Source organism: Oncorhynchus kisutch, linkage group LG2 (assembly GCF_002021735.2).
Source record: "Oncorhynchus kisutch isolate 150728-3 linkage group LG2, Okis_V2, whole genome shotgun sequence".
NCBI classification, from domain to species: Eukaryota; Metazoa; Chordata; class Actinopteri; order Salmoniformes; family Salmonidae; genus Oncorhynchus; species Oncorhynchus kisutch.
In genome coordinates this window covers 36,396,407-36,416,340 of record NC_034175.2, presented here as the reverse complement: position 1 = coordinate 36,416,340, position 19,934 = coordinate 36,396,407, and the positions used below count along the sequence as shown (strand labels likewise).

Here is a 19,934-nt window from a genome sequence, read left to right as displayed (position 1 = left end):
TGAAAAGAATACAAATATACAGAATAAAAATATACCAAAACTTGCATCTTGTATGAAACACGGCACAATACTGCAAAAAAACATCAAAGGAATCAACTTTTTGGCCAAAATGCAAAGCCATATGTTTCGGGCAAATCTAACACAACACATTACTGAGTAACTGCCACCTTATCTTCAAGCATTATGGTATGGGCATTCTTGATATCGGCAAAGACTGCAGAGTTTTTCAGGATAAAAAGAAACAGAATGCAGCTACGCACAGGCAAAATCCTAGAGGAAAACCTGCTTCAGTCTGCTTTACACCAGACACTAGGAGAGGAATGAACCATTCAGCATGATAATAACCTACAACAAAAGGCAAAATTCACACTGGAGTTGCTTACCAAGAAGACAGTGAATGTTCCTGAGTCGCCAAGTTACAGATCTGACTTGAATCTGCTTAAAAATCTGCTTAAAAATCTATGGTAAGAAAATTGCTAATTCATTTGATTAATATTATGGTTTAAGAAAAGGATGGAACGGAAAATATAGCGCTGTACAATGTGACGGTCGGGAGTTCAGTACTGGACTATTTAGCTAAAGAATCCTTCTGTTGTGCGGGCAAGAGGGAGACCGGGGGTTCAATTTTGTGATGGGGAGGAAGAAGTAGGCTGTCCTTGTAAATAAGAATTTGTTCTTAACTGACATGCCTAGCTAAATAAAGGTTACACTAAGAACATAACATTTCTACACCCCAATTTTCTAATTCTAGTCTAACCAATACCCAAACGGAGATTCAGTGAAAATCTCCAAACGGAGATTCCTTCACCATGGGCTAGGTAGGTCTTCTGTGCGCGGCTCTGTGTCCCATTCCGTGCCCCCTCCCCTAGTGCCTTGAACCTCACGCGCCTTCAGTGGATACAGCTGGAGAACTGCAAGGCAATCCCATTGTGCACCATTCGGAAGCCATGACCAATATATATTGCCCTGATAATATCAGGGTTAATAATATATCTGTGAGAATATCCATATAATTCTAAATTAATAATAATAATCACTTTGTTTAAAAAATATATATATTTTAGAGATTATTTAATTTTCAAATAATGTAAAATGAGTGAGAGAAAAAAGCCATTCTTGAATATGGCATGAGGCATTGTTAAGAATTTGTAAATAAAGCCAGTTTGTTATTTAGAATTATTTATTTCTGTTTTTAGAGGGAGAGAAACCAAAAACCTACAGTCATCTCATGGGTCTCCCAGTCTCACACATGTACTGAACAAGCATCTGTAGCAACACAGCATGCACTGCTATGCAGTGTCTTAGACCATTGTGCCACTCAGGCACTGTACAACGTGACTGGTCGCGAGTGGTCTACAGTACTACAGTAAGAGCATAATAATCCTAACAAAATAAAATAATAAGTTATACTGAAGTCGCGCACAATTATCAGTTTCTATTTAGGTTTATGTCGCACATTCATTGTCAGTTAGAGACACATTAGGACCCAAAAGCATAATCAGTGCTCTAACTCCCCCTTGCGCTGGTCTGGAGCAAATTAGTGGAGACGCAGGGTACTGTACTAAACCACAAATTACCTCTAAATCCCGGAGCTTAATCTCAAAAACTTTTAGTGGAGCAACCACTGTACCCAAGATTGGAGACTTACCCAAGAATACTCAAAGCTGTAATCGCTCAAAGTTGTTTCTAATAGTTGTTTCTAATATGTATTGACTCAGGGAGCTGAATACTTATGCAGTGACTATATTCTAGTTATTTAATTTCTAGCTATCTTTAACAAATGTAAAACAAATCTTCCACTTTGAAAGAGTATTTTGAGCAGATTGTTGACAAAATGCATTTTAATCCCATTTCGTAACACAATAAAATGTGTAGAAATCCAAGGGGTATGAACACTTTTGCAAGGCACTGTACATGGCAGCTGAATTAATTAAAGGTAAACTCAGCTAAATGCCTTTACCATGAGGAACGGGCCGAGTTCTGACACAAACAAAGACTGCGTGAAGTGAGGGTGCACTGGTCAGCATTTGTTGTCACGTTGCAGAAGAGAGAAGTGAACTGTCATGCACATGTGCAGATGCTTAACAGCATCTGTGTTGGTGCTGACAAGTGCAGCCACTTGCCTCACACTCTCTCTTGACAACAGCTGTTGCTTGTGACCAGTGTTGGGGGTAACGCCTCACAAAAGTAACTTTGCGTTAGTAATGCGTTACTTTTCAAATTGGGTAATATTATTATAGCTACTTTGTCAACTAACTTTCAGAAACATATCTCTCCATATTTCTCAAGAATGTGGAAAAAGGCTGTTTGGGAGAAATGTCATGACAGCTGCCTCCATAAAAATGTGTAGAGGGTGCACCCTCTCACCTCTGAAGCCCAAAGAGGCCTTCCAGTCTAGTAGCAAGTGTGCTCTTTATACATTTCTATGGGTCTGTGAACGTGCGGTCTATAACCAAAACTGGTGGCTCGAGAGAAAGATTTGGAATGAAAATATAGGACATCTGTCTGGCTTACAGTATGTACAATGCTTTCGTAAAGTATTCAGAACCCTCAACTTTTTTTTACAGCCTTATTCTAAAATTGATTAAATTGTTTTAATCCTCATCAATCTACACACAATACTCCATAATGACAAAGCAAAACGGGTTTTTAGAAATGTTTGCAAATCTATTAAAAATAGAAAACTTAAACATAACATTAACATAAGTATTCAGACCCATTACTCGGTACTTTGTTGAAGCAGCTTTGGGAGTGATTACAGCCTGGAGTCTTCTTGGATATGACACTACAAGCTTGGCACACCTGTATTTGGGGAGTTTATCCCATTCTCCTCTGCAGATCCTCTCAAGCTCTGTAAGGTTGGTTGGGGAGCGTCGCTGCACAGCAATTTTCAGGTCTCTCTAGATACGTTTGATCAGGTTCAAGTCTGGGCTCTGGCTGGGCCACTCATGGACATTTAGAGACTTGACCGGAAGCCACTCCTGCGTTTTCTTGGCTGTGTGATTAGGGTCATTGTCTTGTTGGAAGGTGAACCTTCGCCCCAGTCTGGAGGTCCTGAGTGCTCTGGAGCAGGTTTTGATCAAGGATCTCTCTGTACTTTGCTGCGATCATCTTTCCCTTGATTCTGACTAGTCTCCCAGTTCCTGCCACTGAAAAACATCCCCACAGCATGATGCTGCCACCACGCTTCACTGTAGGGATGGTGCCAGGTTTCCTCCAGACATGGCTCTTGGCATTCAGGCCAAAGAGTTCAATCTTGGTTTCACCAGACCAGATAATGTTTTTTCTCATGGTCTGAGAGTCTTTAGGTGCATTTTGGCAAACTCCAAGTGGGCTGTCATGTGCCTTTTACTAAGGAGTGGCTTCCGTCTGGCCACTCTACCATAAAGGCCTGATTGGTGGAGTGCTGCAGAGATGGTTGTCATTCTGGAAGGTTCTCCCATCTCCACAGAGGAACTCTGGAGCTCTGTCAGAGTGGCCATCGGGTTCTTGGTCACCTCCCTGACCAAGGCCCTTCTCCCACGATTGCTCAGTTTGGCCAGGTGGCCAGCTCTAGGAAGAGTCTTGGTGGTTCCAAACTTCTTCCATTTAAGAATAATGGAGAACAATGTGTTCTTGGGGACCTTCAATGCTGCAGACATTTTTTGGTACCTTTCCCCGGATCTGTGCCTCAACACAATACTGTCTCTGAACTCTACGGATCATTTCTTCGACCTCATGACCTCATGACTCTGACATGCACTGTCAACTGTGGCTTTTTTCAAATCATGACCAATCAATTGAATTTACCACAGGTGAATTCCAAACAAGTTGTATAAACAGCTCAAGGATGATAAATGGAAACAGGATGCACCTGAGCTCAATTTCAAATCTCATAGCAAAGGGTCTGAATACTTATGTAAATAAGGTAATTTTGTTTTGTATTTTTTATACATTTGCAAAAATGTCTAAACCTGTTTTTTCTTTGTTATTGTGGGATATTGTGTGTAGATTGATGAGGGAAAAAACATATTTAATACATTTTCTAATAAGGCTGTAACTTAATAAAATGTGGAAAAGGTCAAGGGGTCTGAATACTTTCCGAATGCACTGTATGGCTAATTAAGCATATGATTGCACAGCACTTGAAAGCAGCACCACAAATGAAAGGTGAAATTAGTGATAAAACCTGAGTTAGTAAGTAGCCTATCTATGTTAGAGCGCTCGTGGCTTACCTGGCTCAGTCTGACTGTCAAACGAACTGTGAGATTTCAATTTTTTTCATGAAAGTAACGCAAAGTAATATAACACAATATTACTTTGTATGGAAAGTAATGTAAAGTAAAGCTTTACTTTTGTTAAATGCAATGAGTAATATATAATCCCAACACTGCCCATGACCATGCCATTTTAATTTATGGCAGCTTCAAATGGCAAGACCGTAACGTCAAGTATGAGCCTAAAAGTACTTACAGGGGGCCCGACGGGTCCGGCAGGTCCTCTGTCGCCCTATAAAAGATGGAGAGTTGGTGTTTTAACTCAGCTCGGAGGACAACACACAGATAAGACCGAGCCAGACAGAAGTGTAGGGCAGCTCCCAAAGTGACTCTTCTTATCAACTGTATGCAAGAATTTCCTCTGTGTTGTCTTAGGAATTCAGCATTCTCTGTGTTAATCTTACCAACCTCCATTGTCTCACCTCTGAGAAGCAGAGGTTACGTCACATATCTGATTGGAGGTTAACTTTACAGTAATACTATTGGTCAACGACTCAGATTTTGAATCCAAACAGCACATTGGCTTATTAAATGGTCTTAAGAGTCATTGTTCTATCTATTATTTGTTCCTGCTGTGGTGAGATACCTGCACTCTTTATTTCCCTCTCCCATGAGCTATGGGCCATGGCACAAGCCATAGTTTCTTTGTCTCGCTCTCTCACAATGCTTCGAATAATGCCTTATAATGCTCGTTAATGCTGTGTACGTTAAGCTTATGCCATGTCTAATGTTACCATTCATTTTCCAAAGTAATTAAATACACTTGTATTTAGAATTCCTTTCTCATGACCAGGTCCTTGATCTTAGTCAGCAAAATGCATAATACTTGATTGCTCATGGTTTAACTATAGCCAGATGAACATTATAATAGGCTAATTGCTTAGTCTTACTATGAGTCGGATGTGAGATATGTATAGCATCATATATGCTACAAACACACGTGTCAAATATGACTGCTGACTACAGAAGTCACGCTCACCTTCTCACCCGACAATCTTCCCAGGTACAAAGTATTCCCATCAGGCCCAATGATTGAGCCAGGCTCGCCTTTCTCGCCCTGGGAAGACACACATAAGAAGAGCGAGAAACTGGTTAATGTGTTAATCCCCACAAAATAAACACTTGCTGGGAATGGGCCTAACTCAGCGGTACACTGTAGCAACAATGACAGGGCAATGTTGCTGTGTGTTCACATCACTGACCTTGACTCCATAACTGGGTTGGCCTGGATCTCCCATGTCGCCCTTTGGTCCAATCGGGCCCTGTCAGAAAATGCACAGATCAGAAAATGTGCTGTTTATCACACATCAAACTAGCACTGATGTTGGGTTTATTTAGTCTTTCAGGGCAAATATCCACCACACTATGAAATCCACACTTGTTAGAACACAACCTTAGAAGAACTGTAGGAAACTCAATGCTTACAGGGAATCCAGCTTGGCCCTACAGAAAAGAAAAGAAAAATCAGATTTTATTTAATGATTATTTGCTTTTTTTATGACTGGTTATGACTGGTCCCAAATATTTGGTAATTACTTTCATTAAAGGGATACTTCGGGATTTTGGCTATCTATTCCGATAGACTTCCACTCTGTGTGCAAATGATAGTTTGCATTGGCTCGCGAAACTTCCTCTAACTTCCTTCCTACTGGATGCAGAGACTTAAAAACGGTATCCATATGTTCATCTGACTGGGGAAGTAGATAAAAAGGCTTCACTGCCAAAATCACAAACTATCCCTTTAAATCAAATCTATATTTTGTGGTAGTGTGAAGGATTTCCATCATCTCCTCCTATAGAATCATTGTCCAATAAACTCAGATCTCTAAGGTAATGTATCATTTCCAGGATTTCATCGCATTACATGCTCTCAACAGGTTTTGCAACATAAGAACATTTGCTTAATTTAAGATCAATAAAATATCCAGATGAAGGAATAATGTAATTCATGAAAATTACACAGGCCCTTGGGAATACGACTGTACATTGTATTTCTTAAATGTGGGTTGTGTGATGTAAAGTAAATGTAGTTTTGGCCTAATATCGGTGGAAGGTATGTAGCTTTATATTAATTACATACAACAAATGGAAACAGATGGTTACTGCCATCTCCATAGAATCTTTGTTATAAAAGCAGGACATATAGGACATATAGCAAGCATATAATGAAGATCATATTGTCTCCAGAATTCTTCTCTGCTACACTTCCAATGCGTAACGAGGACCCTATACAGGAGTTGTGTTCAGGCACGCACAGCAAAACACTTTGCCACGGATGACAAAACTAGTGTTTCTTATTGGAAAAGTTCAAGTAGTCCCTTCCTATTTCAGTCAGTTTTCTTCCATTTGGCACCAAATTAATATGACCCAGGGTTTGTAGTCATTGGTTTCATTTCATTGGGACTTATATAGCCCTTGATTGATTTCCTGAATGCATTTCAAACATTGATCAAATTACACCCAGAATAATTACTGCAATTGATCAATCGAGTTTGGCAAATGAATGACATCAATTTAATACTTAATTGTATGAAAAATAAGTGTGTCCTGTAGTTCTTATAACATTTGCTTTTAAGACTATTGGAGTAACATTGAGCCACATTAATGATAACAGTGTTTTCAAACAGGACAAAACACCTACCTGGGGCCCGGCAACTCCAACGACACCATCATACTGCAGAAAGAGAAATTGTACAGCTTAATGTCAATGCACACTCAACCGTCATGTTGGAGGAGATACAGTAGAGCTAAAAGAAGATCATGCAAAAGGATGGGTATGTTTATTTCCAGCCTTCTTATCCACACCCTCTAGGCACTTCATGTAGATTTCAAAATAGTCGGGTTGGTATAAGCAATAGGGTAGTAGCTCAATCTTGCAGATTGATAGGACAGGGATTTTGTTGTTGTTGACATTTTGCTTATACATATCCAATCCCTTCTGATCAAAACAAGTTTCTACTTGGGGTAGGCACTTTTTAGATCGGTAAGTTAGTCTAGTGGCTAGCTATCTAAACCAACCGGGGTGGGACCCATTTATCATCAGTTAAAAACTGCAAAATTTGCCTCCACCCTATGGCAAAATGTGTAGAATTGCAGGAAATTAGCTGTAAAACTGCACATTTTTGGGGCCTCCCAAGTGGCGCAGCGGTCTAAGGCACTGCATCGCAGTGCTTGAGGCATCACAACAGACCAGGGTTCGACCCAGGCTGTGTCACAGCCGGTCGTGACAGGGAGACCCATGACGCGGCTCACAATTTGACAAGGGTCGTCCGGGTTAGGGGAGGGTTTGGTTGACCCGGATTTCCTTGTAAACTGTGCTCTAGCGACTCCTTGTGGCGGGCAGGGTATCTTCAAGCCAACTCTGTTGCCAGGTGAACGATGTTTCCGTCGACACATTGGTGTGGCTTGCTTTCGGGTTATTCGAGCAGTGTGACAAGAGGCAGTGCAGCTTAGAAAGGTTGTGCTTCAAAGGACGCATGGCTCTCGACCTTCACCTCTCCCGAGTTCGTGGGGGAGTTGCAGCGATGGGACAAGACTAACTACCAATTGGATATCACGAAAATGACATTTTTCTCTCCGCTCCATGGCAAATTGAGTAGAATTGCATGAAATTTGTTATAAAATTGCTAAATCATCTCTCCGCCCCATGGCAAAATGTATGTGTGGGGGGGGGGGGGGGGGGTATGGATGTGGGTACGCAGACCCATGAGCCACTGTGGCCCCTCATGTTGAGTTCAATTTTTTTGCCCCTATAGACCAACGCCATCAAAGTTGCTCATCCCTGGTCTAGGGGGTAGTGTCCAGAGGGCCTAGGAGTTGTTTCGGTACAGGGCCTTACACTGCTGGAGGTCTGGTAGATGATTTGTCCCGGTGGGCCGGGTGGGCCTGGTGGTCCAGGCTGTCCGTTTCCATCGCGACCAGATTCGCCCTAAAAACCAGACCCAAGATAACATCAGCCTTAGGGACAAAGACATGCTGGTGATGAGCATAAAAAAAACATGGGAGTGGGTGGAAGTGGCCCCTAATAACTGACAGAGGGTCAGATATTTTCTCATCCCTCTGATGGTTAATTGCTAAACACATTGATTTCCTGGTAGGTTGTTACAGTTTTTGAACATCAGTGTTAAATGGTCAAGCTCTAGGCATGTAATTGACCTATTATTATGTCTCCTGAATTACATTTTAATTCTAAGAACATTTGAAAATACTCACCCTTTCTCCTCTGTCCCCACTGTCCCCCTTTTGTCCCTGAAAATTTAAAAGGAAACCCGAGAAAAAAAGCATACATTTGTGAGAGAAAGTCCAATATTTTGAAAAAAATCCATAAAATAAACTGAGCATAAAAAGAAACGTCCCCTCACTGTCAACTGCGTTTATTTTCAGCAAACTTAACATGTGTAAATATTTGTATGAACATAAGATTCAACAACTGAGACAAACTGAACAAGTTCCACAGACATGTGACGAATAGAAATTGAATAATGTGTCCCTGAACAAATGGGGGGTCAAAAGTAACAGTCGGTATCTGGTGTGGCCACCAACTGCATTAATTACTGCAGTGCATCTCCTCATCATGGACTGCACCAGATTTGCCAGTTCTTGCTGTGAGATGTTACCCCACTCTTCCACCAAGGCACCTGCAAGTTCCTGGACATTTCTGGGGGGAATGGCACTAGCCCTCACCAGCCGATCCAACAGGTCCCAGATGTGCTCAATGGGATTGAGATCCGGGCTCTTCGCTGGCTATGGCAGAACACTGACATTCCTGTCTTGCAGGAAATCATGCACAGTACGAGCAGTATGGCTGGTGGCATTGTCATGCTGGAAGGTCATGTCAGGATGAGCCTGCAGAAAGGGTACCACATGAGGGAGGAGGATGTCTTCCCTGTAACACACAGCGTTGAGGTTGCCTGCAATGACAACAAGCTCAGTCTGATGATGCTGTGACACACCGCCCCAGACCATGACGGACCCTCCACCTCCAAATCGATCCCGCTCTAGAGTACAGGCCTCGGTGTAATGCTCATTCCTTCAAAGAAGGAAATTCGACCATCACCCCTGGTGAGACAAAACCGCGACTCGTCAGTGAAGAGCACTTTTTGCCAGTCCTCTCTGGTCCAGCGACGGTGGGTTTGTGCCCATAGGCAGCGTTGTTGCGGGTGATATCTGGTGAGGACCTGCCTTACAACAGGCCTACAAGCCCTCAGTCCAGCCTCTCTCAGCCTATTGCGGACAGTCTGAACACTGATGGAGGGATTGTGCATTCCTGGTGTCACTCGGGCAGTTGTTGTTGCCATCCTGTACCTGTCCCGCAGGTGTGATGTTCAGATGTCCCGATCCTGTGCAGGTGTTATTACACGTGGTCTGCCACTGCGAGGACGATCAGCTGTCCGTCCTGTCTCCCTGTAGTGCTGTCTTAGGCGTCTCACAGTATGGACATTGCAATGTATTGCCCTGGACACATCTGCAGTCCTCATGGCTCCTTGCAGCATGCCTAATGCACGTTCACGCTGATGAGCAGGGACCCTGGGCATCTTTCTTTTGGTGTTTTTCAGATAACATAGAAAGGCCTCTTTAGTGTCCTAAGTTTTCATAACTGTGACCTTAATTGCCTACCGACTGTAAGCTGTTAGTGTCTTAACGACCGTTCCACAGGTGAATGTTCATTAATTGTTTATGGTTCATTGAACAAGCATGGGAAACAGTGTTAAAACCCTTTACAATGAAGATCTGTGAAGTTATTTGGATTTTTACAAATTATCTTTGAAAGACAGGGTCCTGAAAAAGGGACATTTATTTTTAATTTTTTTGCTGAAATTTCCCCCACTCTTCATTTTATTTAATTTTATTGCTGTCAAGAACAGATTGAACAGATTAAATCTAGACAGGCTTTCAATTTCAGGCCAGCTGCACTACACACCAGCATGTAATCAACTAATCATGACCTTCAGTCTGGAGCAGATGTGTTCGTGTTGGGCTGGCGCAAAACCCTGCACACCCAGAAGATTGCCAAAACCTGAGTTGCTGTTAACTATGCGAGTTAGAACCCTTATGTAGATATTGTGAGGTAGGAGTGTGGAATAAGGTTCTGACATACATTAGGACCAGGAAAACCGTCCAACCCTGGTCGGCCATCGCTTCCCTGTGGTCCTTCACTTCCCTTCTCACCAGGAATACCAGGGAAACCAGACCTGCCCTAAAAATACAAGCCCTACGTTAAATTGAAACTGATCACAAAAGAAGAATTCATGATACAATATTGAGATGGCTTGCAATGTGTTATGTCAAAATAATATTTATTTCTTGATAAAATCATATGAAATTCAACCAAAGAAAAGCTCTTACTGGTAGGCCAGGGATGCCAGGAGGACCCTGAAAGTGAACAGAAAGATATCAGAATCAGTAAGAAAATCTATGAAAATGGCCAAATTCCTACAATGGATCAAAAAATGAAAGCCTGCTGCGGAGGACACCCACCTGTTGCCCCTCTGGCCCTCTGGATCCAGGAACCCCATTGGCCACTCCCACGCCAGAGCCTTCCATGTCATCCTTTACACACACCGAGATCGAGAGAGAGAAAGACTAAGTCTCTAAGGGCCGAATCCTAACTTTAGATTTGCACTGACATTGACATCAACCCACAATAACACTAAAGTCAGAGTTATGTGCGCGAATCTCATTCCTTCGTCCCTAATACAACCAGGATAACGGGCATTTCCATAACCACTCATGACACCCCAATTAATGTTCAAATAGCCTACTAAGGTTACCCAAAAATATTTTTGTACTCAAACTAATCAATAAAATGTAACTGAATGTTTACAACAGGGCACCGTTTACAGATATTTTCACAAGCGAAACTGCCGATACTATAAAACTACTATGAAACACAGCATTAGTAATCATGCATTGTTAAGACCATTGAGATGGGTTAACCCGTCCCTGGTGGATACTCACAAAACCAACACGATAGCTTGGTCCGGGGGGTCCTGGTGGCCCGGGTTGTCCCAGTGGTCCCATTGGTCCAGGGAGGCCAGCCAATCCACCCTGTCCTGGTTGACCGGGAATGCCATTCAATCCCTGTGCACCCTGTGGAATGTCAAGATTCAAAAAATAGTAATTATCATATTGATGAGATATTGTTCCACTCATTGGCGTTAGTGTTGCACCTGAGCAGGCATCCATTGTCAGCAATATGCAAATAATAAGATCCAATCCACACACTACCAGTTGGACACACTTCACACAGGTATTAATCACATTGTAGGGCAACGTAAGCAACATTATGAGAAACTGACCAACTGCAGATATGGGACAGTTGAAATATAGTCCCCTAGCCTGAAACATAACTTAAAGTTCATACACATATGCCAAATGGATTGCTAACTCTGGTCCTGGAGAGCTACTAGGTGTGAAGGCATTTGATCCAACCCAGCACTAACCAGTAACTCTCAGGAGACGTGGATCGTGTTCATTAGGGCACGCCACAGAAAACAATATAAAAGGTTTTGCAAGAGAAGTCCAAATAGCCCCTCCCTGTTTCAGTCTGTTTTGGTTCCTAATGAACACAACCTTGCCCTAGAGAGACACAGAAAGTCCACTCTGCCATGCTGGTGACCTGGCACCTCCTGTAGATTGGCAGGTGTATGAGAGGACGATGACATAAGAGAACAGGTTAGAGAGATAGCTAGGAAGGTACAAGTAGAAGCTTTGCATGAGAAAGAGAGGCAAGATTGAGCCCTTGCAGAGTACTGTACATAAACCTCAAACCTTTCAATAGGCCATTAAGTTTATTTACAAATCTGACCTCTGTGTTTTCAATAGCGTAATCAAATACGCTATTGAAAAGACAGAATAAAGTAAAGTAAAAGGCTCGGTGCCCACCTTCGCTCCGACTGCTCCTGGAAGACCGAGTTCACCTGGATCACCCTGTAGATTAGGAACGTAGAGGTGATAAACTGGTCCCATTCAATTCCCATAGGTATTGCTCTTCATAAAACAATCAATGATGCCATTCGGTAATGACACAAGAGGCCATGAAGAGATGTAAAGAACTAGATCATTAGAATCACTCAGCTTTTTTTCAGTCTCACCTTCTCTCCCCCGGCCCCTGCAGCTCCTGGGCGACCATCAGCACCAGGCAGGCCGTGTAAACCCTAAAAAGCGCAGGTTTACGACTTAATGTCATGCTAATTAACTTAATCATCACAATAATCATAATCATTACACTTTGAGCACTGTATCAGCAGTGTAGTTGGTCAAATTACTTTTGGTTATACTTAAGTAAAAAATACAGGCATTTCACTGCATAGGTCACCTTCCTTCTTACATTATGATAAAGCACAGTACATCCATTCTAAATAATTATGGATAAAAACACAGTCAAATGCTTATGACTATTATGGTTGCATTGTGGTATGTTAGATGAAAGGCAAAAGAATGGAGAGAAGTGTGCATTTCCTGAGGACCTACCGGCTGACCAGGAGCACCATCCTGTCCTGGGGGACCTTTGGGGCCAAATAAGCCAGAAACCCCTGTCCCAACAACAGAGGTACCTGGGGCCCCGGGGAGGCCAGGAGGGCCAGGCAAACCAGGCAGTCCCTACCGCCCCCAGAAAATACATCATGATTATTGTGCACATAATTTTAGCCCATTCAACCCCCCCCCCTAAACAACTGTTCCCGCAGTTTGTTGCTGCAAAAGAGAATGTCCAAATCTCAGTCAACTTTGTAAAATAAAGGTAAATAAATGAATACATTTTTGTTTGAGTAAACTGCTCACAAATGTCAACAAACCCTTGTACGTACCCTAGTAATCCTAGTAAGGACAACATATCTTAAAAGAAACATACTAACAAATCATAGCTTGCGATGAAATACAGCAAGGAATGCTTTCTGCTCGACATTGGTTGAGTAAATTAATGCCTTTCCAAATTGCTACTTCCTTCAAATTAATTTCACAGCTTAAGTCGCGTTCCACTTTGAGGTAGGACACTGTACGTTCGAGTTGGATGTTTGGTCAGAGGAATACATAAAACATAAATCTGTACTGGGTTTGGGGTTGTTTATACACGTGTAGTGGAGCACTAACACCGCTTCGGGGTGAAGTTTCCCGTAGGTGCAGATCTAGAATCAGCTTCCCTCCTCCATATCCAAATTGTAACCATTAGGGGGGGAAAATGCAAAACTGACCCAAGATCAGTGTCTGTCTAAGGGCATCACCTAACAACTGCGGATGAACCAGTGTGAGAGAAGTGGACTTACCCGAAGTGTCTCCAAGTCAGGGAATCCAGAGCCCTCCATGTCTGCAAAGGTCTAAAACAAAGAAGGTGAACTAGCTCAGACACATAATAGAAGTCATCATGCTCCATGGTGTTTAGCTTGCAATTACATACAGGTCATATGTATCTACTGTAGCTCTGCTGACACCTTCTCCCCATTTGAAAGAATTTAGCTAAAATATGATTTGCCGATCGCAGCTGAACATTTTGGTATCAACAACCCTGTTGTGGTGGTTGCTTCAGGGTCCTTTGCTATCTGCAAATTGTTTGTAGAAAATACAAAACTAGGACTTTCGATAAAATGACTGGGGTCAATGTAGACTCACCGGCCGGTCGTGTCTGGTTGGCGCTGGTTGTCCGGGGGGCCCTGGAGGTCCCCTGGGGCCTGGCTGGCCCTCACCACGGTCACCCTGTGGGGCAGACACACATGATCTGTTTGTGTTGTCTTGCCAACTCCTATGTTCAGTGTCATGCCAAACAACCATAACAGTTGGTTATACAGAATAAACAGATCTGGGACCAAGCCACACGATAACAGCTTCTCAATACAACAATGTCATGACAGAATATAGTACCTTCTCTCCTTTGAACCCGGGGTCTCCTGGGATTCCAGGGAAGCCTGGCGGTCCAACAGGGCCCTGGGTAAGAGACAGAGCAGACTAGCAACTTGAGCCATGCAAATACTTGACCTGTAGACAAACCATCCTCACTGCACCACTAGTTATCCATTAAATGGTAGCTTTCAAAGTACATTAATTTGTCAACCTACTTGAGATCCATCTTCACCTGGATCACCCTGTGAAGAAGAGTAAAATAAAACAAAATTAAAATGGATACTGATCAAAAAGGAAAAGATTTAAAACCTGAAGACACGACGGGCCAATTGCATCCACTGTTTGTCACTGTTTTATCTCCAGGCGATCTCTTGTTAACCCTTTCAACTCCATAGCCATATAAGAACACCTATAATTGCATTGCTAAATAGTAGGCAATTTGGGTATGCCAAAATATAAACCTTTATAATACGTGACATTTCTATATTTGAGTATTTTTGTAATTATTTATTTGAGTAACTTTTTTTTTATTCTATTTTATTTACCAGGGGGTGCTGCAGCACCCACAGCAACCTTAGTTCCTGCAGTTTTGTGTTTTGAATGAAGTATTGTACATCGTTACCTTTTTAAAACCATCCTTTACAGAATACAATTTTGTAGGCTATCCATAATAGTAGTTCATGAGTGCACAGAAAGTTTGGGAAAGTCCCTGCTCATCTTCATTTTGTCAGTGACAAACCCCCCAAAAATACATGCATTGCACAAAAACAGGCCAATCAAATCAAGCTGTGCATACAAAGTGAACGATGATGGTCGGAAGATTTTCAAAAATAACTTAATTTAGTTCAAGATGTATTGTGAAAGAAAGGAAATTAAAGCGATGCGTGTGAAAACAATGGTGACGGAGGAGACTGTGACCAGTTCTCCTTCAAGCACAGGAAAGGTAATGCAAGCTTTGCTTATCCCGGATGTTGGAGGTGGCAGCCTACAGAAACTCTGCCTCGAGCTTGAGGAAACATTCAGTGGTGTAAAAAGTACCCAAAAGTAAAGATACCTTAATAGAAAATGACTCAAGTAAAAGTGAAAGTCACCCAATAAAATTCACTTGAGTAAAAGACTAAAAGTACTTGGTTTTATATATACTTAAGTATACAACATAAATGTAAATTGCTAAAATATACATAAGTATCAAAAGTACAAAAACAAGTATATATAATTTCAAATTGCTTATATTAAGCAAACCAGACAGCATTAATTAAAAAAGGTTTTATTTTTTATTTACAAATAGCCAGGGGCACGCTTCAACAGTGACACATCATTTAGAAACTAAGCATGTGTTTAGTGATTCTGCCAGATTAGAAGCAGTAGGGATGACCAGGGATGTTCTCTTGATAAGGGCGTGAAATAGACAATTTTCCTGTCCTGCTAAGCATTCAAAATGCAATGAGTACTTTTGGGTGTCAGGGGAAATAAATAGTAAAAAATACACTTTTCTTTAGGAATGTTGTGAAGTAAACATAGTAAAAAATATAAATAGTAAAGTACAGATATCCCAAAAAACGACTTAAATAGTACTTTCAAGTATTTTTAATTAAGTACTTTACACCACTGGAAACATTGTAGAGGTAAGATAACTAGCTAGCTATGAATGATGAAACATTTCACTATGGACGGCTTTAGGAGCTATTATAGCTATCTATCTAATAGTCCAACTCACATATGTTAGCATTTGCTTAGTTGTATAGCATGCTAATACTAGCAAGCTATCCTTGCAGCTAAGTTAGCTAGTTGGCTACAAGCCATGCAAGTAACCAAGGTTAGCTAACAACATTAGGCTAACTTCAGCAAGTAAGTGAACTAGCTAGCTAATATTAGCTTACTTGGTCATGACCTATAGAGACCTATAATTTTTTGCTATGTACTTTATCTGTGAACTTTGTCAGAGACTCAGTGGCCGGGTCCGAATACCCATACTTGTGTCCTAAATAGTAGGCTGTTTGAGTATACGAAAAAAATGGACATTTCAATTGAATGCAACATTTAGAAAATGTAGTATACTTTAAATGCCGGATGTCGCACTCATTTCGGCTTTGACAACAGCTGATTAATTAGGTAAGGGGAAGTGCTACTGAAATTAATGAATAGCGGCAAAAGACACAATCACGCATGACCACATTCTCAGTATGCGAAAATAGGATGTTTAATGGTAGAGTATGTGACATTTTGGAAACAGAGTATAGTTTAAATGCCAAGATGTTATACTCACTTCAGCTCTTCATCTAGTAGAATACAATGCATGCTTTTTCCACAATGCATTGAAAGAGCTGGGCTGTGATAGGCCCTAATTCTCTAATTAGGAAGATGCCAAAGCTTCTGAGGTGGTGTTCAAATTTAGGCTAAGTAGTCTTGTTCTCCTTAAAATAAACACAAGTGTCTTTGATAACAGAAGTCTGTTTTTCTTATTTTTTTAATTGAAATTATTTTTTCTCACTGAAAAGTTTATTGTTCTCTTATCCTTCAAAGCTTTTAAACGACACTGAACAAAAAGATAAACGCAACATGCAAGAATTTCAAAGATTTTACTGAGTCACATTTCATATAAAGAAATAAATCAATTGTAATTAATTAATTAGGATCTCCCCCCTCCCCTCCGGTACAGACCACAATCAACAGCCTGATCAACTCTATGCGAAGGAGATGTGTCGTGCTGCATGAGGCAAATGCTGGTCAACCAGAAACTGACTGATCCACACCCTTACTTTTAATATTTATTTTAAGGTACACCACATGGCAAATAGTTTATGGACACCTGCTCCATGAACATCTCATTCCAAAGTCATGGCCATTAATATGGGTTGGTCCCCCATTCGCTGATAAACCAGCCTCCACTCTTCTGGGAAGTCTTTCCGCTAGACGTTATAAGATTGCTGCTGGGACTTGCTTCCATTCAGCCAAAAGAGCATTAGTGAGGTCGGGCACTGATGTTGGGCGATTAGGCCTGGTTTGCAGTCAGCATTCCAATTCATCCAAATGGTGTTCAATGGGGTTGAGGTCAGGGCTCTGTGCAGGCCAGTCAAGTTCTTCCACACTGATCGACAAAACATTTCTTTATGGACCTCGCTTTGTGCACGGGGGCATTGTCATGCTGAAACAGGAAAGGGTCTTCCCCAAACTGTTGCCACAAAGTTGGAAGCACAGAATCTTGTAGAATGTCATTGTATGCTGGAGCGCTAAGATCTCCCTCTACTGGAACTAAGAAGCCGAGCCCGAACCATGAAAAAGCCACAGACCATTATTCCTATTCCAAACTTTACAGTTGGCACTATGAATTCGGGCAGGTAGCATTCTCCTGGCTTCCGCCAAACCCAGTTCCATTCATCGGACTGCCAGATGGTGAAGTGTGATTCATCACTACAGAGAATGCGTTTTCACTGCTGCAGAGTCCAATGGCGGCGAACTGTACACCACTACAGCCGATGATTGGCATTGCGCATGGTGATCTTAGGCTTGCGTGCGGCTGCTCGGCCATGGAAACGCATTTCATGAAGCTCCTGACAAACAGTTTGTGTGCTGACGTTGCTTCCAGAGGCAGTTTGGAACTCTGTAGTGAGTGTTGCATCTGAGGACAGATGCGCGCTACGCACTTCTGCGGTCCCATTCTGTGAGCTTGTGTGGCCTACCACTTCGCGGCTGAGCCACAGCACTTGCAGTTGTCGTGGGGGGGCCTCTAGCATGGCAGAAATTTGTCGAACTGACTTGTTGAAAAGGAGGCATCCTATAACAAAGACCAAGATGGCGTAGCAGCACGATGTGTATATTTGTCTTTGTCTTATCCTGTGTCTTATCCCGTGTAAATAGCCGGTCTTTTTCGTACATATCTTAATCTCACTTTCTATCAACTAAATACAGTGCCTTGCGAAAGTATTGAACTTTGCAACCTTTTGCCACATTTCAGGCTTCAAACAAAGAAATAAAACTATTTTTTTGTGAAGAATCAACAAGTGGGACACAATCATGAAGTGGAACGACATTTATTGGATATTTCAAACTTTTTTAACAAATCAAAAACTGAAAAATTGGGTGTGCAAAATTATTCAGCCCCCTTAAGTTAATACTTTGTAGCGCCACCTTTTGCTGCGATTACAGCTGTAAGTCGCTTGGGGTATGTCTCTATCAGTTTTGCACATCGAGAGACTGACATTTTTTTCCCATTCCTCCTTGCAAAACAGCTCGAGCTCAGTGAGGTTGGATGCAGAGCATTTGTGAACAGCAGTTTTCAGTTCTTTCCACAGATTCTCGATTGGATTCAGGTCTGGACTTTAACTTGGCCATTCTAACACCTGGATATGTTTATTTTTGAACCATTCCATTGTAGATTTTGCTTTATGTTTTGGATCATTGTCTTGTTGGAAGACAAATCTCCGTCCCAGTCTCAGGTCTTTTGCAGACTCCATCAGGTTTTCTTCCAGAATGGTCCTGTATTTGGCTCCATCCATCTTCCCATCAATTTCAACCATCTTCCCTGTCCCTGCTGAAGAAAAGCAGGCCCAAACCATGATGCTGCCACCACCATGTTTGACAGTGGGGATGGTGTCTTCAGGGTGATGGCTGCACTGAAAGTAAAGGGGCTGAATAATTTTGCACGCCCAATTTTTCAGGTTTTGATTTGTTAAAAAAGTTTGAAATATCCAATAAATGTCGTTCCACTTCATGATTGTGTCCCACTTGTTGTTGATTCTTCACAAAAAAATACAGTTTTATATCTTTATGTTTGAAGCCTGAAATGTGGAAAAGGTCGCAAAGTTCAAGGGGGCCGAATACTTTCGCAAGGCACTGTATACTTTCCTGCAACCCACCTCACCCAATGTGGTACAGATCTGCTATTTTTATTCCTTATAACTGGAACTTCCATCAGGAGCTAGCCAGCTAACTAGGTACTAGTCTCTCGTTCACCAGCAAGCTTTAGCTAAGACAACACCTGACAGTCTGCACAGCACGATATCAACCCAGAGCACATCTGACTGCTTCTTTCTACCATATCACCGGATTCCTGCCGCTCTGGATCATTACACCGGATCATCGCAGCTGTTAGCTGCAAACGAATGTCTACTATTAAAAACGCCTGTCCCGAAGCAAGCACCAGCTAGCCTTGAGCTAGCCTTAAGCTAGGCCCATATACCAGCTAATTCGAGGGCGACAATACCTCTTTTGCCAATTGGCCTTGGCCCTTTATTGTCGACACAGAGCCCCGCTGATCCATCACGACTGGACTGCCGACGTGATTGCCCGATGTGGTCTACTAGCCCTGGCCCGTTAGCTTTTCTGAACGCTGTGTCCCCTGCTCGCCTAGCGTAGTAGTGACTATCGAACGGCACCCGGAATCACCTATTGCTGCTCTTTTGACCCTAGGCTACACAGCTGATGCCCCCTGGACTGTTTCAATAACACGGTACCTCATTTTGTTTACCTGTTGGCCCCAGCCTCGAACTCAGGTTCTGTATGTACCTATTGACCTGTTCTGTCCATTTATCACCATTTACCAGTTGTTGTCTTAGCTCTCCTGATCAACACCTGTGATTGCTTTATGTCTCTCTTTAATTTCAATATACCTTGTCTACTGCTGTCTTGGCTAGATCTTATTGTTTTATTTCACTGTAGAACCCTCAGTCCCACTCAAAATTATTTAGATAGCTCTTTTGTCCCACCCCACACACATGCAGACCTCACCTGGCTTAACTGGTGCCTCCAGAGACAAAACCTCTCTCATCATCATGCAAGGTTCACCTCCACTGTACTCACATCCTACCATATCCTTGTCTGTACATTATCTATTATTAATCTATT

General features: G+C 42.1%; 1 protein-coding gene across 2 annotated transcripts in view; it reads right to left on the bottom strand.

The window, feature by feature from the left end:
* Window positions 1-19,934, bottom strand: part of LOC109865460 (collagen alpha-1(XVIII) chain) — a 177,920-nt gene that overhangs the window by 17,115 nt on the left and 140,871 nt on the right. For both annotated transcript variants that reach the window (XM_020453708.2, XM_020453691.2), the window contains 18 exons: window positions 14,306-14,332; window positions 14,112-14,174; window positions 13,863-13,946; window positions 13,520-13,570; window positions 12,729-12,857; window positions 12,350-12,412; window positions 12,141-12,185; window positions 11,214-11,345; window positions 10,734-10,805; window positions 10,602-10,628; window positions 10,354-10,452; window positions 8,469-8,504; window positions 8,095-8,184; window positions 6,898-6,930; window positions 5,682-5,699; window positions 5,459-5,518; window positions 5,236-5,313; window positions 4,453-4,488 (listed from right to left, as the gene is read on the bottom strand). In XM_020453708.2, the coding sequence (XP_020309297.1) occupies window positions 4,453-4,488; window positions 5,236-5,313; window positions 5,459-5,518; window positions 5,682-5,699; window positions 6,898-6,930; window positions 8,095-8,184; window positions 8,469-8,504; window positions 10,354-10,452; window positions 10,602-10,628; window positions 10,734-10,805; window positions 11,214-11,345; window positions 12,141-12,185; window positions 12,350-12,412; window positions 12,729-12,857; window positions 13,520-13,570; window positions 13,863-13,946; window positions 14,112-14,174; window positions 14,306-14,332 (1,143 nt within the window). The remainder of the gene's footprint in view (window positions 1-4,452; window positions 4,489-5,235; window positions 5,314-5,458; window positions 5,519-5,681; window positions 5,700-6,897; window positions 6,931-8,094; window positions 8,185-8,468; window positions 8,505-10,353; window positions 10,453-10,601; window positions 10,629-10,733; window positions 10,806-11,213; window positions 11,346-12,140; window positions 12,186-12,349; window positions 12,413-12,728; window positions 12,858-13,519; window positions 13,571-13,862; window positions 13,947-14,111; window positions 14,175-14,305; window positions 14,333-19,934) is intronic.